The sequence below is a fragment of the Heliangelus exortis genome, chromosome 1, assembly GCF_036169615.1.
Source record: "Heliangelus exortis chromosome 1, bHelExo1.hap1, whole genome shotgun sequence".
NCBI classification, from domain to species: Eukaryota; Metazoa; Chordata; class Aves; order Apodiformes; family Trochilidae; genus Heliangelus; species Heliangelus exortis.
In genome coordinates this window covers 118,047,396-118,069,032 of record NC_092422.1, presented here as the reverse complement: position 1 = coordinate 118,069,032, position 21,637 = coordinate 118,047,396, and the positions used below count along the sequence as shown (strand labels likewise).

Below are 21,637 nucleotides of genomic sequence, written 5' to 3'. Positions count from 1 at the left end.
AGGTCCCTTCCAACCCAGCCAATTCTATGATTCTATGATTTTTTAGTTCTCAAAAGGATTCTGGAGGTTTTCAGCTGGCTCAGAGACAGCTGGGCATTTTGCAGTCCAGATCACTAGGAAGAAATAAAGGTTGTAGTTTCCCAATTTTTTGTCTTTTTTGTCTGTTAGATGATTTAACCAAGAGGAATTCAGTGATCTGGTTTACAACTTGGCCTGCGAGCATCTTTGGCTGCATAACTGAATGGACAGGGACAAGCAGCCAAACAGGAGACATCTTCTGCTGATTTCACTACTAGATAACCTATTTGAAGACTATACACTAGGACCCTTTGAGATAGGGAGTAAGTACGATTTCTTTATCTCCTTTTTTCAGGAGAATGGTGGAGATAATTTTAAGTGAACTGATACAAGCTCCCAGTGATCATCTGTCCTGCCACAGCTCTTGACTGCTGGTTTGCTACAACAACCAACAAGTTATCTAGATATGTTTACTAAAATGCTAAGCAGCAGAAGAAAACCATTTCCAAATAATCATTATTTGTATAAGCAAACACAATAGAGAGAAACAGTCATGGTTCTCGCCACTACTGTTGATGTTCTCAGAGCTGTTTGTAGGCTGACAACAGTCTAGCTGTTTTTTAACCTTCCTAACAACCTTGGGCATACAGATCCAGGTGTGGGCATAGCAAAGCAGTCATCACCTCCCATGGACATCATCACAATGCCTATTTCCAGCCACACTATTAGGATCTGAGTGCACAACCCTCTTCCATTGGTCCTTTTAAAGCTTACATCTAGCCCTGAAAACTGAGCCATGAAAAATCAGAAGGGTGGATCATAAAAAGGACATCTGGCAACATTATCTATGCATTCTATCTCATACCTCTGCCCTGTTCTGCTGCATCAACTCTGATCCTACCCTGTTCCTCCTTTGCATCCTCTCTCAGTGGACCTCAGCAGGCCCAGGCTGCACATCCAAGACCTTAATGAAGAACAAGAGCATGGTGGGAATGTCACACTGCCTGTTTTTGTGAACAATTGAAGTCGGATTTTCTTCTGGACAACAAAAGAAAACCTCAAAAAGAGAAAAATGGATACCAGCCAAGAAACAGGGTGGGGGAAAATGTTTATGGATGTTGGCAAATCTACTGTACAGCTTTCCCATGCTATAAACTACATCACTGCCTGCAAACTCAGGGAAGATACCCTTCTGCGAGCTAAGATGATATGGGACTCGCCTGTTACATCCCCTGTGAATCTAAATTTGTACTTCTTCACTAAAATCACTTAATTAAAGGTGCTTTATTCATCACATGCACCAGGTCAGTATCGTCACAGAACAAAATTTTGACTAAGGCAATAAGGGTCCACACAGCAGGGCTTTAAGGCTCAGATGAAATTAAAGATTTGGAGGCTCTGAGCAACCCCAGTCAGTATAAGAGGGTGGGGGAAGGGCAGCATGTGGTTCGGGATATTTTCACCAAATGTTAAATCACACAGAATATTTCACTCGTCTCCAGTGTGAGATCACGACATGACTCCTCTGTAATGAATTCTTTATCTTGGCAGCTCTCCTGCTTTCTCCCAAATGTGCCTCCCTCTCCCCTTCTGGTCCCAGCGCTGTAACATATGGTAGTATTTGGAGTGCTCTGGGCCTGGGAGCGGGCTTGGCGGGCCCACACCTGTGCGCTCCCCCTCCTCGCTGCTCCACAGGCGGCCACACAGGGGTCACGCTCCCAACACCGCGGCCTCGAATCCCTCCTGCACCCCCCTCGCCGGGCAGGCTGAGAGCTGCCCACGGGGTGGCCACTGTCCCTTGGGTGCGTCACTTAATTTACTACGTGACCTCCGGCCATTCCCCCTGCAAGGCTCGAAAACGTCCCGCCTAGCCACGGCGAGGCCTTCCCTTCGGGCAGCAGGGCGGAGGCGGCTGCAGGAGGAGGCGGCGGAGGCGGCCACCCGCCCGTGTGGCAGATGCCAAGCGGCCGAAAGACAGCAAAGCTCCTGCCGAACCACCTGCGCTTCGCCAGCGGATGAGCGGCAAGGCCGCCGCTGAGCGCAGCCCGGACCCGGGCGGGCGGCACACATCCATACGGCCCCACCGAAGCTCCCCCGGCGGAGGAGCCCGGCAGCTGCCTGTGGGAGGGAGACACGGCCGACACGAACCGGCCGCCGGTCGGGGCGGCGAGGGCGCGGCCGGAACGCGTCGGCCCGCGGGAATCGGTCGCCACGGCGACGCTTGGGGCCCGTCCGCACCGCCATGGGTCCGAAGCCGCCCAAGACCGGCGGGACCGTCTCGGCGGGGGCCGAGGCCGAGAACTGGGAGGCCGCGCTGGTGTCCGCCCACCTCGAGGAGGTGAAGGCAGCCGAGGGGCAGCGCAGGGGCTGCCCGGGTTGCAGCGGGGCGGGCGGGTCGGTTCCCCGGGATTTCGAGGGGATCACCGGGCCCAAAGCGGCCCCTCCTGCCTCTCCGGCCAGGTTGTGGCAGTGTTGGTGCTGGGGATCCCCAGGGTCTCCCCGGGGTTGCCCCGGGGGAGGGCCGTGGATCGTCCCGACGTGCGGCGGGGCTGTTCCCCCGCCACCGAGCAGCGGATTTCTTGGTTTTCCTCCTCGGCTCTTTTCTATCTGGGGTTCTGGGTGCCAAGTTTCGGCTCGGAGTGAGCTTTTTATAAACTGCTGAACAACGAGGTTTGATGGAGGTGCTGACACAGCATTAACTGTAGCGTTGAAAATGTGAGGCTGTAATTTTCCTGCTTGAGTTTGTGCAGCTAAAAGGCACTTCTCCCACCCTACCCCCCCCTCCCCTTCTCTTACACAGCGTGTGAGGATCTAAAGGCATATTTAGGTTTCCAGGTTTTGTGTAAGCAGTGTAATTCTAATAAATCTTGGCTTGTAAGAGAATTTTGTTTAAAGATAGGGTAGTCGTTCAGCAAACAATATTTATCTAGCATGTGTTTATCTAGCGCTGCTTCTGCAAGTGAGACAAATGACTTCCTTGGCTTCCTTGTTTGGTGGGTTCCTGTTGCGCCCTATTCAAAAATCAAGGGTGTTTTTTTGTTGTTGTTGCTGTGTTTGGGGTTTTTTCTTTTGACACGTGTTTCTGGTAAGGATGAGCACTCTTGTATGCAGGAGGAGGCTTTTAAATTGGCTAATTAGTGTCCCTGAAAATGCCACAGATGTCAAAAAAACTACTTCTGTTTTTGTTTGGTAGTAACCATATAGTACACGTTTAGGCAAACAAAAACACTTTTTGAAATAAGCAGCTCAGCTAAGGCTGTTGTTTCCCATTTCCCCCAAGAGTGTAGACTTTCATTAGAGTTCAAAGGCCACCGAGCCCTTTTTTTACTTGTGAATCTCGTCTCTAATCTAGAAGAACCTCACTGAAGCATGAGAACAGGCTGGAGGTTCAATCTCCATCACTTACTGAGTTCCTCACCTTTCTCCTATGCTTACAAGCAAGGTGCCAATTAGTGATTTGTTTTGTTTTGGTTTTTATGGTGATGTTTATTGTGGTTTTGCCCCCAAATGTGGCTATACTTAATTTAAATAAATGTGCTCTGTAAAAGTACATCTTTGACACAAAGATGGCTGTGCTACCAAATTTTATCTCCTTCCTTTTGGACATGGAGGGATTCAAATATCTTAATTACTTAATCATTTAGGTTTTTATTAAAAGATATTTTTTTAATATCAAACCTCATTCTGCAAGTAGTCTAAGCACACAATCCTTTCTTCCCCCAGCCCCCCAGTAATATTACAGCATGCAAGATTTAAACTCAAATGCATAAAGTTCAGGAACTGAAAGCAGCTTGTAAAAAGGAGCGTTGAGCAACTGTAATTGTAGGTGCCAGTAGACACACTGCAAATAATTATTTTTTACTCCTCTTCAATGTATGTGATACACGAATCTGAAATTATTTGGGAAATGACAGGAACTCCTATCAATTGAATAAATTTCTCTCCTCACAATTAATGGGTAAAGAATTTTCAAATCTTTTATTTGTATCAATTTAGAGAACAGTCTTTTCCTTCAGTGGAGTCAAAGGGAATTTACTAGAACTGGTTTTAAATTGTACCAGATAGCCTGAGCAATGAAATTTCACATTTTAATGTGTGTTTATGACTTACAATATTTTATTAGTCTGATCTATGAAAAGGAGTTATTTTACCAGTGGTGTTAACATTTTATGGACGAGTACGCTAACTAAATTATGATTTAAATGGTATTTACTAACCAAATAATTGCTTTTACTAAACACACTGTGAAAACTGGCAAACAGACAACTTAAAACATGTACAGAGGAAATATGGATGTTGCAGAGTCTCACGTTATAGTTTATATACATCTTTTTTTTGTTTCTACTGTGCTGCGCAGAAGAACATGAAGCATCAAGTTGTATTTGCCTTCAGGTGGCTATCAAGATATTTTTACTGGATTCACTGCAGAATTAAAATACAAAAATAAATACAGATTTCTTGTTGGTTTGAAACTTTGCATGCTTTGGCTGAAGGGCAATATTTGCTAAGCAGAAGGTAAATTCTGGACAAATACAGACTTTAACAATTGGGAAAAAAAAGTCTGTTATGTATCCTTATTAGCTAGTATAACTAAGCATAGCAACTGGAAGCCACATGAAATCTGTAAGGTTTCTCTAATTTTTTTGGTATTTCAGGTATTTTGAAAATGGAACTGAAATGAAAGCTTGTAAAACCAACGCAAAGGTTCTGAATGGGATAGCTCCACTTTCAATTGCTATTCATATTGGTTCCTCTTTGGAGAGGAATTAGCATTCAATTGAGTTTTGATTCTCACCTGCCCAGATTATACAGCAAAAGGTCGGGCTCTTAAAACCAGAATCTGTTAATAATATGGGCATGTGTCAAGCAGCAGATAGTGGAAGTGCAGATTTCTGAACAGTGGTTCCCTATGCAGTCACAATGTTAGAGCTACAAAGTTGTTGATGAGAAAACCTTTTCCAGTAAGGCTGGCTGAGTTTCCAAATTTACAAGTTCCTTCATTGTTGAAAGCAGATAGTGCTAGAGGTAATATCACTGTAAGTGTGCAGAAATCCATAATAAGTCCCATTATTTCTGAGGCCTTTGTTAAAAGTCATGAGATTAAAGAACTCTTGCAGTTTGATGATTAAGTGTTTGGAGTTTATGTTTTCAAAAGCTTCTCTTCAGCCATTACAGTTAAATTTGAAATTGTGCTATAATGAAATTAACCTACCAGTTGCGGCCCGAAGAGAAACAAAACAAAACAAAACAAAACAAAGCCCCCCATTAAATACCACCAGAATGATGCAAAATGACAGAGTGCCTGGAAATGGGAAGTTGTGGGGTGAGATGGCTGCTTGATGCTTTTCCTGGCCAAAGAGATCTAGAATCTGGTACTGCAGAAGTAAACAATATACCTGACTTGTTCAACTATCTTCTCCAGAACTGTTGCCCTGTGGTGTCTGGGAGGTGAAGCGGAGAAAACAATTTATGTTTAAAAAGAAAACAGAATTTTCTGAGCTACATTTGCTTTTTTTCTTACACGTGAATTGAAAGAATTTTTTTTTAAACACCTATGCTAGTCCTGCAAATACACATAAAGAAAACACAAATAAGGAAAGTATGCTATGTATACAGGATGTTAAGAGATGGGGGAAAAAAAATCACGCTACAGGGGAATGGAGACTTAAGAACAAAATCAGAAGAAGGTGAGACACCTTTTACTTTTAAAGAAACAATTATTTTGGAAAACTCCTAGCTGCTTACATGGACCTTTCAAGGTTTTCAGGTGCATCATGCTAGGATTAGAGCCCCTTTGCCTAAAGGACATACACGCTTCCCACCTAGATGGTTATTTCTAACACTAAGAGCTACTTCAGTGCTTTTCACCTCCTGACATAGTCAGGAGTTTTTAAATGGGGTGGACAGTATCATTTGTGACAATGATTGTGACAATGTTTTCCAGTGAGTGTGGTCTGGCCTCCCCTTAACCGGAGCCAGTTTCATTTTGTTTAAGGTGTATTCAGTTACCAATGCCATATTTCCAGCTTCATTTTTTTTCATTCATGTTTGAATCAGTGGTGTTGGTTCTGTGGGGTATCTGCTGCCTGCATTTCGGTCTTCTTCATTCATGATATATAGTGAGCATTATCCTCTTAATGGCAGCCTCCCTGGTCTGGTTCCATGCTTTCCCAGTAGTTATTTTCTTGGTTTTCTCTATCCTGTTCTTTAAGCTGGGAAACTCATTTGAGGTAGCCTTAGGGTCACTAATCTATCCTCCTTCAAATCCTTTCTCAGGTCTCACTTCTACAATAACATTTGAAAGAATTAAACTAAGTAGAAGAGCAGTTGTATATTGAGGGAGAAAATATTTTTAAAGTAACCATATACATTTTACTACTTTTCCTTCTCATTTTTATGTTGTGATTTTAGGTGGTGAGCTGTAGAAGCAGGGTCTGTTTCTTCTCTATCCTTTCAGTGCCTTGAACATTAAGGATACTGTTACAGTATTGATAATATAAGGGCAAAATTGCAAAAAATAATAAAATTTTAAGGTCAGGAAAGAGCATAGCCAATTAAATACATGAAACTATGTACTAATGCTACACACTCGCTCCCCTTGTTGACTGTAGTTGCTGTTCTCAATGTTCAGGTTTCTGAAAAATGTTCTTTAAAATTGGTTAGTCTGGAAATAGATGACATGCTATTAGTGCCTGGGAATTTTGTGGAAGGAATGTCTTTTTATTTTGCAGCTAGGGAGGTATAGACTATCTCTAATACCATTTACATTTTTACATAAAGACTTTGTATCAAGTTGCATACACTCCTGTAGAATTAAGTTATGTGGGGTTATAATTTTCACTACCAGTTATCTTGTAAAGACTCATTTTATTTTTAATGTATTAGCCAGTGTTACATATTATGTATTTCAGACTACCCTATAAGTAGTCTCATAGCTGTTCTGTGGAGAAGCTTCAGCTGCTTGTTTCCTTGAAGCAGAGAATTTAGAGAGGGAGAAGGTGGGCCACACTGAAATAAAGGGTGTACCTGTTGCTGAGGGCATGCCTTTCTCTGTGTGTTTTTGTTCGGATAAATCTTAAGTTTTTTGAAAAAAGTTGTTTTTCATGAGCAGAACTGCCCCTCATGCTTTACATTGGTGCTTTGTGACAGGCTGCTGTGAAGGTTTGCTCCAGAATGGAAATCAGGAAAATTCTTTCTTCGTTGCTTTTTGTGCCTTCCTAGAGAATGCATAAGTGTCACTAAGGAGAAAGTTTCATTGCTTGAACAGCTCTGAAAGTGCCTGGGAAGTAGTAGAGTGGCTGGAGAATGAGGATTTGGAGAAAGAATCTGAGGATGGAGAAAGCTGGAACTGGGATCAGATAATGGGACTGGGATCAAATAAACTAGGGAGTAGCTGTACAAAGAGAGTGAGAACAAGAGCTAAGTGAGCCAGTTACTAATCTGGGAAGCATTAGGAGAAACAGCCGAACTCAAATGAGGAGCAAAGTGAAAATGGAAGGAGAAGGGAGCTAGAAACTGTTGCTACCAAGAAGACACAGGACTATAAGACAGGTTTCAGAGACGTTGTTGCAGGATGATGTTAATCAGTGCTAAGCAATTGTAATTTGTGGGTACCAACTTCCCAGCATACCAACTTTCCATACTTCCCATGCATGAAGAAAGCATAAGGCAGAGGTTTTAGAACTCTGATGGAAATTCCTTCACATATCTGAAGAACTGCAGGAGGTTGTGGGAGCAGCCTTTGTATTGCTGCTGGACGTTTCCCCAGCATCTAGGGCAGAACCTGACATTCCTGAGTCTTGCTGCTCTTGTGTTGTTAGCAGTCTGTGAAATTTAATGGGTCTCGTTGCCCTCTTTTGGTGGTCCTTGCTGAAAGGGACAGCGTAGTTGCTCCATTAGTTCATGTTGCAGGTGGATGGGCATCCTAAAGGCTCCAGCTCTGCTGGCAAGTCATGGCAACACCAGGATACTGCCACATGAAGGACCATTTCAACCTCTGTTCTGGAAACCTAGAAAATTACGTGTTTGAACCTAAGTATGGACATCCAAATGCCATCTATTCAAAGAATGGTAAAGGTTTTGTGTCCAACTCTTGGCACCTTTACAATGGCATCTTTAACTTGAAATCAGATTAGCTGCAACTCCTGTGCATGTGTTTTGATTAAAATATTTGAATACCTACCTCTTTCATAATAGTCCAGTAATTATCTTGGCAACTTTAGGCAGGATGAGGTTTCATATGCTGTATTCTCTCCCCCAGGTAGAAAGGAGAATAAGAAATTCAGTGTACTTGATGTAGGCCACACACAGACCATTGCTGCTGCCAGTTCTGCCCCAGGTCAGCTGGACATCATGTTCACATATTCCTAGAGCATTGGTCATATGCCTGCACTTTCCTGCATTTTGAAATTTTAGAAACTTAGGGTTTATTTTGTGCTGCTATAAAACACTGAGGAAGTTTATGATGTGTGGACCTGCAATGGCCCTTTTGGATTGAGTGTCTGCTCTGTTACTACTTGAGCTTCAGAAGACTACATTAAGTGCCCCATGTCATCTTTCCATCTTTTTTTGTTTCTCTGAGTATTCTGTTGTTAAAAAAATGGGGTATGTATGTATATCACATTGTGTCGCATTCATACACGTTGCCTTAAGAGTGTGACAAACTATTTCCCTTCGTGCAAGAAGCACTTGTAGCTTGAACCTTAGGTAAGATTTTGCTTTCTCCCATCTCAAGTCATCAGTTGCTTGAATTGCAGACATTTAGGGTAGACTTTTTTCTAAGCTAAGAGGAGGAACAAATGAAGAAGGGTACAACAAAACTGGAGAAAGAAAATTCTGCTTTTACCACTTACATGTAAATTTTTTTTGTAAGGTCCTTTCTCTCACTTTACCATCAACTCAGGTTTGTTTCTGTTTTCCACAGGGACTTTGTATTTAATATACCCATATGAAAATGTTTCCATCAAAATTCTGAATTTAACACCCTCTCTTATATTTGTCTTTAAAATCTTCCCCTGCTATGATGCACTGGTATGCAGTGCTGCTTAGCTTGGTCTTTGTTAGAGTTAGTGTCTTGGGACTACTTTGATCTTACTAAATCTCTTTACCTTTATGCAGTTTTATTGATAACTTTGCAGTTTACACATGCAGATGTGCAATGAAAAAAATAATTTGGCAATTCTTGAACTGTGTACAGCACAGCCATCAGTGCCACTCCAGTACTCTGCAGTGAGATGTAGGTGTGCTGAATATAGCCACTCCCTTCAGAAGGGAATTCCCATAGGTTGAAGCAGAAGAAATAGAAAAGATGAGAAAACAGTAGAAGTTGCTTAAATTACATAATTTTGATGCTTCTGTGTATGTATATCACTAAGTAGTGTATTAAAATACTGTTATGCATTTAATGCTGAAATTGGGATTGGTTTGGTTTTTTTCATAAAGAGATGTGTTTTTATGCAAATGTTGGAGAACTGTTAGTGATTTAACTTTTTAATAGTGTAGTGGAATATAATTTACCATAGATACATAGTTTTCTTAGTTCAGAATACTTGGTGAAACCATGTAGGAACCATGGTATGAATATGTACACCCTCACAAAATACGATAAAAATAATGATACAGTTTTCAGAAAACAGTATCTGGGGATTACCTAATTCCCAGGATGAGGGAGTGGAAATCTATTCTTTTTATTTCCTACAACAAATAATGAGAATGATACAGACAGTCAAAATTCACTTGTCTGCTTACTTAACTGTCAAATCTGCAAATGACATTTAAAACTTAAATCTTTGTGTGATGCTAATGCTGTGCTTGCCTGTGAGGTTTGTAGAGGCTGTTGGTGGGTATTGTTTTCCATGGCATAATGCTGCCACCTGACGGCAGAAAGAATCGGTACAAAGTACAGTGTGTGCTTTTTCGGGTTATATCAAGTATGGATATTTCAGTATGATTAATAAAGTTACGTTGAACATGTCTTAAAGGGAGTGACCATGTCTGTAAGGTTACTCCTTGAAACTGCAGAGAAGTGCTTTTGTTTTCTTGTGTTTTAATACCTTGAATATTTTATTTTGGAAAGTAGGATGACTGGAAGCCTAGCATTGCTTTCGTTGTTGGGACCAAAATTGAGGATGAAATCCACACCAAGGCCCTGGCTCTTGCTGTGCAGGTGCCACAGCGGAAGCTCTTCAGCGTGATAACACATGAAGACATTTTCAGACAGGTATTTCAAGAGAGGAACTTTTAATAACAAGTCAAACCCTAGATCTCACTTCTAAATATTAACTTCTTTGGTCTGTGGTAACTACAAATTTCATATTTGATTGAATTATTCTGTAGAAGTTTTTTAAGTCAAACTAATTCATAGAAGCTAAAAATGGGAAGCAAAAAGCTTAATGCATAAGCTGTCTACTCCCCCTAAATAGTGAGGTTTTGTTACAGACTATTCTTCAAGGTTCTGATCACAAAGTTCCCTCCCTAAGGTACAGGGAGGGAACTATAAGGTGATTCCTCACTATTTTGGAGTGTGAGTGTAGTGTTTGAAAAGGAGATAACAAGTAAAATGATTTGTGTAAAACTTAGTCTTCTCACAGTGGGATACTTCATTTCCTTGCAGATCGCAGAATCGGTGAATCAAAAGGGAAAAAAGGCTAAAGATGTGCCTATGTACTATGAGGTAGGTTAGAACATGCATTGCAATGTCAGTCCTTTTTTACACTGAGGTAAATGCAGTTGTGAAATTGTGTTATGCATACCTGAGTAACTGTAAATCTGCTGGATACAGATGATAAAAACACTCAGCCATCTAGATACTTAAGCTGCTTTCTTTTTATGATACCAAGAGTTGTCTGCTGGACTGCTAGTTGAGTGAGGATCAAAATGTGTTTTTAAGGGTATGAATTTAATTATGTTAAGAATATGTTATTTGGTAGTATTTTGCTAGTGGTGTCACAAATTACAGAAAAGTGATTAGACTTTGCTCTATGAGATTGTCCCAGTCATTTAGAGAATCACACCTTCATTTATGGGAATGCAGTGCCATAGGTGAAACACCATATTTGTGTGCTAACATCTATTATAATGTCAGTTTGATGTTAAATTCTAACCTACTTCCTCTAGTGGTGTATGTCAGTGGAGTTAGGAATCATGCTTAGTATAAAGAGGACTTCCTTATCCCTACCTTGTTAATGTTTTACTTAAACCTTGTGAGAGGTTATAAAATCCTGTGATTAATTAGAAGATTGTTGAATTTTTTCTCAGGTAGAGTTTTATGGCCCTACAGACCTGGAGTATAAAGAATTTTGAATTTCTCTAAAAAGATCTTGTTTGCATTCTAGTTCTACAATGACTAATAAACTTTTTATGTGTCTCAAGTTTTGGTGGACTTAATAACAGATCTTTTTAGTTGCAGTCTGTTTTTCAGTAATGCCAGGCCACTATCTCAACAAGTCCCTTTGGAATTATTTACCACTGATATGACTGTGAATTTTATGCAATTAACCCTCTTCGTTTAGGACTAGCCTCCCAGGCAAACTCACCCTTATATTACCTGGGATGTAAAACCCGTTCAGTCCTACTGACAGAAGGATTTTGAAGTCTGGCTCTAAGCAGAAGCTTTGTATGATACCTGTATTTAATTACTAAGAGCAATTTTCCTTGTGAAGTGGATACTTATTAAATTCCAGCTGTCAGTGCTGTGTCTCATTAGCTACTTACTTGACTCCTCAAAGACATTTTTTTCTCCCCTCTCTTAACAGAGAATATAAAATGCCTGTTCTGACCTTTTGCTTGGACTCAGTTTCCGTTCTGGCTGTAGCAAATTAAAAGATTGATCGTGTTGCCACAAGCATTAAGATCCTGTCTCTCTGGACAGAATTTGCTCCTGAGCACTCACTTTAAATCCTTGTGTAGTTTGTGCATTCAAAGCTTTCACTGCGTTGAGGATAAACAAGTACAAAGTTAGCACAGAACACAGGGCTGTCAAATGTTCTGAGAGGAGCTTTTCTATCTTAAATGCATCCAGTTCTCCTTGTGGTAGGATTCAGTGCACTGTCATTTCCTCAAGTGCATTTTCACTTCTAGGGAGGCTGTAAATGAGCTTTCTGAATCTTAATGGGCTTTGAAAATATGAAGTGTACATATGTGTGAATTTGGGACTGATGACATGCATACTAATGAGGTTATTAATAGTAGTAATAGTAACATTGTTGCCCATGTCGTTGGTCTTGCACATTGCATCCACTGAAATGCAGGGTTTTTAAAATAAATTTCAGTGCAGCAGTCTGCAGTGCCTGCACTAAGTCAAGAAATATTAAGAAACTGCTGTCTTGATTTGTATTTTTGTGCTAATTCCAGCATGCAATTAAATGGTGTTTGGTTGAGTCCCTCATAAAAATGCCATGGAATTTTTTTTCTTTTTTTATGAAAGGTGAAATGTTATTTTTCCTGTAAAATAACAACAGCTTTCATAATGAATCAGATAAATTTATTATGTATAATTGTTCCAACAGACAAGACCTAAAACTAAAAGTTTATTTGAATAAAATGTATGCATTTTATAAGCAAGGTGTATATCTCTTACTGTTTACCACTACTAAATGTGATAGTATTTTAGTTTCTGAACTTTTAATTTCAAAAATCTATTCATGAAGCTGTTTTTCTTTTTCCTTGAAAATTCTTGTGAGATTTACTTTAGCAGCTGGATGTAGGTGGAAGGATTTTTTGTTATTTGTAAGTTATTTTCCAGATTTGTACTCATTGGGACAGGGTCATGAAAGTTGCCTTTGTGGTACTCAGAAAATTTTGAGATTTAATGTGCCTTTATTGTAATGGATAAAGCTGGAGCTTAGGAGTAGTACTGTGGAGAGAAAAGATTTTGAAAGATGGAGCCCCATGTGGCCCCTTCATGTGAGGAGATGAGATAGATGGGCTTGCTGAAAATGGACAGTTGAATAAGGGACATGGCCATGAGAAAGAGGAATAGAAGGGAGAGAGATGCAGAACAATTTTATGTTTCTTTCAGATAAGCTGAGAAGATTGTGATAAAGGGTTATGGAAAGATAAAAAGACACAAGTGACAGAGATAAAAGCAGTTTTATTTGGATGTGGATCTTAGAATGCTGCATAGAAAATGTGCTTTTGAAACTAGTAAAACTGAAATCTTGTAACAGAAATTCTTCTGCACACTTCTCTGACTCTTCTCCTGGAAAAACCATCCTAGGTAACTAAAAAAGCTTGAATTCAATTAAAAATATTAATCTTTAATTAGATCAGTATGCTTAGAGCCTTGTAGAGACTGACGGTGAATGTCTCCATGGGTGGGGACTCCACCATCTCTCTGGGCAACATGTTCCAGTGTTCTCACCACCTTCACAGTAAAGAGCTTCTTCCTAATATCTACTTTAAATAGCAATGTGTAATAAATTCATTCCTGGTTTTTGGGTTGGGTTTTTTTTCAAGTCTTTAATAATTTCTGTGAGTTTTCTCTAACAAATATTTACAATTCACTAATTTTATTTAATTTTGGACACCAAATGGACTTAGTATTTTTGTGGAATACATATCAAATGTAAGCATAACATAATGCATGTACTCCTATTCGATAGCTCATAAAAAAAAAAAAAAAAAGTAAAAAATCTGAAGATTATGTAAGTTACCTTGGCTACTGTCTTCCACTGAGAACTAATTTTGGATTGTTGGGTCTCCCATGACCAATAAGCATTTCTGAATTTCACTTTCTGAATTTTCTGAATATCACTTTCTTGCACTTTGCTAACTACGTGAACTAGATTTCTTTGTGTGAATGAGTTTTCCACTTCAGTCTTTATATCTTTCATGGGTATTGTGTCTTCTGGAGATCTTACGATTAAAAGCTTCCATGTTTTTTTTCCCAGATCACTAGCAAACTTTTAAATAAAGTACTCTCAATATGTTATATCATAGAATAATAGAATCAGCCAGGTTGGAAAGGACCTCTGAGATCATCAAGTCCTTGACCCACTTCTGCCCTGGTTACCAGACCATGGCACTGAGTGCCACATCAGTCTCTTCTTAAAAACCTCCAGGGACAGAGAATCTACCACCTCCCTGGGCAGCCCATTCCAATGCCTGATTGCCCTCTCTGTAAAGAATTTCTTCCTAATATTCCTATTAAACCTCCCCTGGCAGAGCTTAAGTCCATGCCCTCGTGTCCTACTGAGAGCTGCCTGGGAGAAGAGACCGACCCCCCCCGGCTACCCCCTCCTTTCAGGGAGCTGTAGAGTGATGAGGTCTCCTCTGAGCCTCCTCTTCTCCAGGCTGAACAGCCCCAGTTCCCTCAGCCTCTCCTCATAGGATCTGTGCTCGAGTTCCTTCACCAGCCTGGTTGCCCTCCTTTGCTCCAGCACCTCAATCTCCTTCCTAAACTGAGGGGCTCAGAACTGGACACAGGACTCGAGGTGTGGCCTCACCAGCACTGAGTACAGAGGCAGAATCCCTTCCCTGGACCTGCTGGCCATGCTGTTCCTGATCCAGGCCAGGATGCCATTGGCCTTCTTGGCCACCTGGGCACACTGCTGGCTCATGTTCAGCTTCCTGTCAATCCAGACTCCCAGGTCCCTTTCTGCCTGGCTGCTCTCAGCCACTCTGTGCCCAGCCTGGAGCTCCCCATGGGGTTGTTGTGGCCAAAGTGCAGGACCCGGCACTTGGCCTTGTTGAACCTCATCCCGTTGGAATCAGCCCAACTCTCCAGTCTGTCCAGGTCCCTCTGCAGAGCCCTCTTGCCTTCCAGCTGATCCACACTTCCCCCAACTCAGTGTCATCTGTGAATTTGCTAAAGGTGGACTCAATCATCTAGATCAATGAAGATATTAAACAGAACTATGCTTCAGAACTCACAGGAAATTCACCTGTTTGATGATGAGTCTTTGTTAGTAATTGCATTTTTAGATCTGTCACTTAATGAGTTTGAATCTTTGACAGTGTCTTATTATATATGGAATGCTTTTTGCTAACTCAGTAGTTGAAAGATAGATAGAGAATTCTGCTTTTCAGTATATCAGAGTTATTATCTGTTATTAATACTGCTTAGATTGTGTTGACGAGATCTACTGGGTTTTGATATGCCTAGCTTTTAAAGCTGCCTTTTTGTAACTTTCCATTGATACAATTGTAAATATCTGCTTATTAATGCAGTGTTGCAGCCATATTATCTGTTGTTTTTTCTGAATATAGAGCAAAATAATCACTGATAGCCCTATTTTTCCTGCGTCTTCATTGACTCTTCTACTTTTTGTATTTAATACCAAACCAATGCCATGTTAAGGATTATTTTTTCCTGGTAAGTTTTGAAAAGAAAGTACATCTGTTATTGTCTTTACCACTTCTGTCGTAAGCTGTCTTCCTCACGTCTTTGCTTTTCTTTGATAAATCTGAAACAGTGTGGACTTTTAAATCAATCTGTCCAGGATCTTTTTACCTATCTGATTGCACCAAATTATCTCTCTTTGATTCTTGCATTAGCTTGCATGTCACATGCAGGAACTGTTAATTAGTTAAACATGAGAGTAGAGAATTTGATTACAAATTGTTCTGCTTCTTGTCATAGTTGGCTGAACACAGAGCCTGTTTGATTCTCCTGTTGACTTGCTTCCAGATCTTCAAGGCAAATGGTTCTCAAATAAAACCTCACTTTATTTTACCTCCTTGCTAGCAGGAAAGGAGTATCAACTCCGATGTTTCAAACTTAGGACTGATAAAAGCAGGAAAAGTGCCAGTTTTACTATCTGAATCAGGATACATAACAACCAACACCAGGTCTCAGCAAGCTAAAGAGACCCTCAGATGAAATCCTACTGCCAAGCATCATATGCACAGTTTTAACCTTAGTATTGCATTCAGTCAAGTGCTTGCATGTAAATCTCAATTAGTTCATGCTTTGTTCAACTTATTTTGAGGACTAAAAGGTTCTTGGTTAGAAATAGAATCTTGCATTGTTTTAAAATTATTTATAAGATACATGGGCTTTTTTATTTGTTTCGTGTTTTTCCCTAAGATTGTGCTGTCAGAATCCTTGGAAATTGTGTAATGTTCACAGTAATTCTCACCTTAATAGGCAATAGGCTGTATCAGAGACAGAAGGATATTTGGGTTTTCTAGGTGTAAATCAAACAGGTTCCTTTCCTGTCACTTCCAACACAAAATATATGACCCAAGATATTAAGAACTTCTGTAAGATAGTAAATACTGCAGTGAACAAGCTGAAGTAGAAGAATTTAATTTAATTTGGCCAGAAAACAAGGGATTTAAAGCAGTCTTTAAGAATTTCCGTGAATCAATGCTTTACTAGAATAGTTTAGAATGTACACTTACGAAGTGAGGGTTGCTACTGGACATTTGAAGTGCTGATCGCATCATGATGTAAAGAGTACATCCAGTTCAGACTGGAACTGAGTATGTAGTTCCTGGAATAGGTGCTATATTGTATTATATATAAATATGCTATATCTAACTACAACATATAGTAATATATTACATAAATTTTACATATCTATAGAAAATGTGTGTGCAGATGTGTCATTATTAAAAACTATGCCATGCTATTACCCCAATTACATTAATTGTGTTCAAGAAACATGCTAAGAATAGTTACTCTAATCCTAGATAACTTCTGTGTCTTCTCTTCAGTGGCTCTTAAATACCTCATACCTTTCTATTATCTTACACCCTTCAATTGTCTTATGTCCCTTTTTTAGATTCTCTCATCATTGTGTGTAACAATATCTCCAGAAAAAAAAAATTTTAAAAATTAAAAAAAAAGAGAGGATCACTAGGGAGAAGGAGTGTGCATTTATTTAGTGTTAAGGATGTTATAGTAAATTCCTAGGGCAGAAAAATCTAAATTTTTGGATTTAGCTTGATGCGGCAGCCATAATGCTTCTGGTGAAGTGTATTTTCACCCAATAAGGTACAAGCTGTTATGATTCACGTGGCATCTGGAGAAAAGCAAAGACTGATTGTTAGCCATTATATGTGTCACTGAAGAAACAAGCTTCAGGGACAGTGCTGGTCAGGCGTATCTTTAAGGTGCTCTATAATGCAAACTTATAATTAAAGGTAAAATAATTTTGAAATGCATAGATTTTGATAAAACATCATCAAGAAGGTTGTGGTCAAGAGTTCTCAAAAGTAGAAATTGCTGTATTAAAAGCTGATGTTCTCAGTCTAACAATATATGTCAATAGAATTCTGCTTTCATAGAATCACAGAATCATCCGGGTTGGAAAGGACCTCTGAGATCATCAGTTCCCACCCCTGACCCACTGCTGCCATGGTTCCCAGACCATGGCACGGAGTGCCACATCCAATCTCTTCTTAAAAACCTCCAGGGACGGAGAATCCACCACCTCCCTGGGCAGCCCATTCCAATGGCTGATCACCCTTTCTGTGAAGGATAACAACTCTTTGTTATAGCAGTTAGAAACTGATTTAATTCCACTGTAGAACAAATTTAATTTTAAAAGTAGCTGTAAAATTGAACACTCCAGGAGCCAGAACCTGTTGACTTTTATTGTTTGATTAAAAAGTTTGACAGTAAAAACAACTTTGGCAGCCATACTGAATGGTCAGAAATATAGAAAGATACAATTTTATTTTTCACTTCAATACAGAAAAAAACCTAATACTGTAGTCTTAAATGTCACAATAAAATGGAAGTTCTCCAGTCAGCCTTTATCAAGTGCTCTAGTGTTGCATGCAAGTTAAGAAAATTTTATTGCAAAAGGACTTGGACTTTAAACTGTATAGATATGCAGAGGATTAATGCTCAGGAAACCATTGGGAATTGTCATTAAATGAAGATACCTTTTAGGGAGTTACTGGCTCCAGGGAAGCATAAGGGAATTTACATCCTGCTGTAGGCACTATCGACTTAACCAGTCTTCAGTCTTCAGCTCTGTTTTGCCTGCTACCAAGCTCTTATCAGGTACATAGTTGTACAGAATACGGTATATTTTGTACATTATTTTACTGCATGAGGTGGTACATTTACCTGAGATATTTGTTGTCTTGTCTTCTGAGGAGTTTAACTACTCTGCATTGTAGGTCCAAGTGTTTAGGTCAGTTTACTTAAAAGGGTGTTAAGGAAAAATATTGAATCGGGAAGTTTGAGAACTCCTGATGATCTTTGGCAATTTGCTGATATCAATATGAATGAGCCTTATGGAAGACTACCAGTGTCTGCATATCATCTGAGCTTAGATTTACCCCCCTCTTTATCTCATAAGAGTCCTTTATAAGCAGTTAAGGTTGCTCTGCTGACAACTGAACAGGGACATTTGTGGCTGTGCCAAACTGTTCCAAACAGACACAATCACAAATCTTCGGCATCTTCAGATGAACTGCAAACTTGCTTCATCCACATGCCTCCTAAATAAGGTTCAAATATTCCAAGATTTCCTACATCGTAAAGATTTTACTAGAAATCACTGACAAAAACCTCCACAAGCTTCTGCCTGTCCTGCTTACCTTAATTTTTCATAATGTCTTTCACTGGCAGACTTCTCAGTGCTTGCTAAATTTATAGAATCATCGAATCATAGAATTGGCTGGGTTGGAAGGGACCTCTGAGATCATCAAGTCCAACCCTTGATCCACTACTGCTGCAGTTACCAGACCATGGCACTGAGTGCCACATCCAGTCTCTTTTTAAATATCTCCAGGGACGGAGAATCCATCACTTCCCGGGGCAGCCCATTCCAATGTCTGATCACCCTCTCAGTAAAGAAATTCTTTCTAATGTCCAACCTAAACCTCCCCTGGCACAACTTGAGACCGTGCCCTCTTGTCTTGCTGAGAGTTGCCTGGGAAAAGAGACCAACCCCCCCCTGGCTCCAACCTCCTTTCAGGGAGTTGTAGAGAGTGATGAGGTCTCCTCTGAGCCTCCTCTTCTCCAGACTAAACAGCCCCAGCTCCCTCAGCCCTTCCTCACAGGACTTGTGCTGGATCCCTTCACCAGCCTAGTTGCCCTCCTTTGGACCTGCTCCAGGACCTCTATCTGCTTCCTGAACTGAGGGGCCCAGAACTGGACACAGTACTCGAGGTGTGGCCTCACCAGTGCTGAGTACAGGGGCAGAATCACCTCCTTGGACCTGCTGGTGATGCTGTTCCTGATCCAGGCCAGGATGCCATTGGCCTTCTTGGCCACCTGGGCACACTGCTGGCTCATGTTCAGCTTCCTGTCAATCCAGACTCCCAGGTCCCTTTCTGCCTGGCTGCTCTCAGCCACTCTGTGCCCAGCCTGGAGCTCCCCATGGGGTTGTTGTGGCCAAAGTGCAGGACCCAGCACTTGGCCGTGTTGAACCTCATCCCGTTGGAATCAGCCCAACTCTCCAGTCTGCCCAGGTCCCTCTGCGGGGACAGGCAGCTTGGACAGGCAGCTGCCTCACTGTACCAATGTCCAAAAGAGTACAATATAATTGTCAAATGTATTCTCAGAACTTGGAGAAATGGAAATAAAATAAAATGTCCTGACAAAAAACAAGGTATCCACCTGGGTTCAGCAGCCCTTCTGGAACAGCCTAGTTCTTTGTTTTATATGCCATTCCAGTATGGGTGTCTTAATGTCCCAGGTCATCCTAGTAGCATTAGAGGCGTCTCTGTGATCAGGTAAATAGTTCTAAGCATCAGATAACAGCAAAGTGACTTCTATTTCAAATATAGGAATCACATACCACCTTAAGGGATGAAGTATTACCCAGAGTAAAGCCATATCACTGTGTCTTTGCATAAACCTATGCCATTGTCAGAACATCCAATGCTGCTGTATGATCAATAGTGGCATGTATAGCCCTTTCAGTTATCAAATTATATGCCTTCCATTTGGGATTCGTCTATTCCATGAGACTGAACTGATAGCACTATGAACCACTCATTCCCAGAAGTGGTAGTTGTTTGCCATCGATTTCAAAAGCCTCTGCAATTCAGCATCTTTCTTAAGGACCCCTCTAATGAGGCTGCGTCACATTAAGAAGCACCAGGATTTCTAAATGCTAAAACTAGGGCAAGAAATGTTGAGGTACTGCAAGATAAAGATGTCTTCTAGTTTTCTGATTCTTAAAACCTTAGAGGTCAGGTTGCTATTTACATGAGACAACTGACCATGTTAATCTTTTTGTTAAATTTCATAAGTAACTCTTCTTCATAATCTTCATTATCTAGGATTCTAGATTAAATGCTCGCAACACGTGTTACTATTTTACTACTGTTAGTTGTAATTTGACCAGAGGCCATTCATAAAACTAAAAATTGCTGATAATTTCTTTTCTGGGAAAGAAACTTGATGCATTTTGAAATTCAAAATTGAAATTAAAACTTGCTTTTGAATACTGGTGAGAACTTGGCTTTGCATGCAGCTTGGTATAAAACTGTGTTTTTTCCATGCAGGTTTTGTTGAAATCTCTACCTGACTAGAGCAAACAACAGTTATGTCTGTAACAATGTCATCCTTCAATTGGCAAAGGAACCTTCTGGAGTAGCCAAAGGTCACATGAGAAAACCTTCTCAATGAATAAAATTCCATCTTCCTGAATTAGCAGTGTTAACATCTAATCTTTGGAATCACTGGATATTCAAATTGTATTTTGTCTTCCATTAAAGCAGCTTGTTTGGGTAGCAGTTAAGTGGTCAGGAAGCCATACTCCTATGTCATAGGTGGTGAGAGCTCTTTAAAAAAGCCAAGGTAAAAGACTATCTTAATTTTTATGTTATGTATTTTCTCATTTTTACTTAAGTTAGGTTACTCACCTGGTTTTATTTCCCGTAAAATATTTTAAAGTGATTATTACATTAAGACACATTTGCTGTACATATGTCTTAGAAAGTTACCATTCTGCATTGCTGAGATTAAACCAATTAAGGTATGCCCTCAGGTTGCACATTTTCTGTAGAGACAGGTTTAAAGAACAGACCTTCTTACAATGGATTTTTCTAACTATGTTTCTGCTAACCAGATCAAGCTGTGTTGTGATATCAGTGCCAACCTATTTTATTATGGCACAAGCAGCCATGGCTGCTGCTTTCAGAAATGTCCTCACAATAGCAAGGCAGATATTTAATAATAAAATGATATGTATTTGGTTAGTATTGCTCGACAGGTAAAGTGTCCTATGGCTTTTTTAGTAGGTTTGTTTGAAAAGGACTACAAGAGGCAGAAGGAGTCATCAAGTCTACTTTATTTTTTTTTAATTCTCTGGATTACATGTTGGTAACATCTTTGATTAAAGGAGATAATTCATTGCTTTAGCTTAAGTTTTAGTCTGCCTTGTGGATAGATAAGCTCTGTATGGAGTTCTGTTTAGATATGCTTTTGATTTACTGAATTACGTGAGTCCTTAAGCTCAGTTTGAATTACGAGCCATTAATTCACCAGTGAAGGATAATGATTAAGTGAGTGATCTTTTAACATCATAGTTGGAAGGAGGTTCTGAGAGGAAAAATTAAATGAAGCAAATGGCCTGATAGTAGAAACTAAATTGCCTTTCAGCAGAGCGTAGGTATGATCTGAAAAATTGTTTCAATCAGCTCAGTGCCTTCCCGGTATTCTTTCAAAATGGTTCATCATAGTATACGATAGTAAATTAAATTATAT

The 21,637-nt window shown here is 40.2% G+C and overlaps 1 protein-coding gene across 2 annotated transcripts in view; it reads left to right on the top strand.

Annotated features, from left to right (window-relative positions):
* Nucleotides 1-1,688: 1,688 nt before the first annotated feature.
* The window catches only part of SPAG17 (sperm associated antigen 17), a 98,660-nt gene continuing 78,711 nt past the window's right edge, over nt 1,689-21,637 (top strand). For both annotated transcript variants that reach the window (XM_071761146.1, XM_071761139.1), the window contains exons 1-3: nt 1,689-2,356; nt 10,097-10,237; nt 10,631-10,690. In XM_071761146.1, the coding sequence (XP_071617247.1) occupies nt 2,261-2,356; nt 10,097-10,237; nt 10,631-10,690 (297 nt within the window). In that variant the 5' untranslated portion in view covers nt 1,689-2,260. The remainder of the gene's footprint in view (nt 2,357-10,096; nt 10,238-10,630; nt 10,691-21,637) is intronic.